Source organism: Helobdella robusta (genome assembly GCF_000326865.2).
Source record: "Helobdella robusta unplaced genomic scaffold HELROscaffold_378, whole genome shotgun sequence".
Taxonomy (NCBI): domain Eukaryota; kingdom Metazoa; phylum Annelida; class Clitellata; order Rhynchobdellida; family Glossiphoniidae; genus Helobdella; species Helobdella robusta.
This window is the reverse complement of record NW_008704822.1, coordinates 5,933-7,445: the sequence shown is the minus strand read 5'-3', so window position 1 is coordinate 7,445 and position 1,513 is coordinate 5,933. Positions and strand designations below refer to the sequence as shown.

Sequence of the window (1,513 nt, the reverse complement as noted above, 5' to 3'; positions counted from 1 at the left end):
ATGGTTGTGCATATTATTATTAATATTATTATTATTATTGTTATTGTTGTTGTTGTTGTTGTTATTGTTATTGTTGTTGTTGTCGTCGTCGTTGTTGTTGTCATCCAACCTTAGTAATAACAATTTTCTATTTTGATCGAGAGTAAAGTTTGATTTAAAGCCAACGGGTGAATGATGTAGTTGTTGTTGTCGTCGTAGTTGATGTTGATGATGTTGTTGTTGTTGCTGTTGTTGTTGTTGCTGTTGTTGTTGTTGCTGTTGCTGTTGTTGTTGCTGATGTGGTTGTTGTTTCTGTTGTTGGCATATTATTATAGCACGTTGTCTATTGGATAGAAATGGATTTGATAAGTGCTGTGAAAGACGATGAACGTAATGTTGTTGTTGATGTTGTTGATGATGTTGTTGATGTTGTTGATGTTGTTGTTGTTGATGATGTTGTTGATGTTGTTGATGTTGTTGTTGTTGATGTTGTTGTTGATATTTTTGCTTTAAAGCCAGTTGTCTATTATGTATCTCATTGAAATTGTTTTGCAATAAATTGAAATGTTGTTGCTGTTGGTAATCTAACTTAAAACCACCATCATCATCATCATTAGTGATATCATCATCACCACTGCAATGAACGCTATTACCATTTTCACCACCACCACCACCATCATCATCATCATCATCGTCATCATCATCGTCAACAACATCATCATAATTTTCTCTTTCACGATTATTATCGTTAATGTTGTTGTTGTTGTTAATGTTGTTGTTGTTGTTGTTGCTGTTAATGTTGTTGTTGTTAATGTTGTTGTTGTTGTTATTATTGTTGTTGTTAATGTTGTTGTTGTTGTTATTGTTGTTGTTGTTATTGTTGTTCTTCTCGTGTTTCTTTTTGTGTGTCAGCATTTGATTGGTCGAGTGAAGTACTTCAGAGCAATCTGGAGGAAGAAATTTAAAAAAATTTATCCACTGGAAAACTTTTCAGATTTGAGGGGAACTTAAGGCAGCTAAAACACGTCCGAACTTAATTTTAAAAATAATCTTAAAGATCAGTTAGTTTGGGAGTCCAATTAGTTTGAAGAAGCATGAATAAAATCAATGTTGATTTTATCTGGATGGGGTGACTTTCATACAAGCGTTTGTGTTGCTTTTTAGTTTAACCCTCTCTTTTGAGAAAATAAAATATTCAAATATATTTAAAAATTCAACTAGTAGTTACTTTCGAAACATATCTCTTTTGAGAAAATAAAATATTCAAAAATATTCAAATATTCAAGTAGTTTAATTTGGAGAGGTTGTTTCTTCCAAAACATATCTAGTTTTGAAAAGTAGTTAGCTAGTAGTTTATGATAGACAGATGATGTTGGAAAACAGTTAACTACCTGCTAGTAGGTGGTTAGTAAAATGCTTACTAGTTAAGAGTAGTTAAGAACTAGTTGCTAAGTATTTTTTCTAGTTGGCTACATCTTGTGAGTTGCTAACAAACAGACCACTGATTGTAATCATGAAGTTTTTGGTAATTTTG

General features: G+C 31.8%; 1 protein-coding gene across 1 annotated transcript in view; it reads right to left on the bottom strand.

The window, feature by feature from the left end:
- The window catches only part of HELRODRAFT_158275 (hypothetical protein), a gene marked incomplete at both ends in the record, with an annotated part of 7,205 nt that overhangs the window by 1,687 nt on the left and 4,005 nt on the right, over window positions 1–1,513 (bottom strand). Inside the window, 2 exons of the mRNA XM_009023770.1 lie at window positions 318–322; window positions 633–876. Of these exons, the coding sequence (XP_009022018.1) occupies window positions 318–322; window positions 633–876 (249 nt within the window). The remainder of the gene's footprint in view (window positions 1–317; window positions 323–632; window positions 877–1,513) is intronic.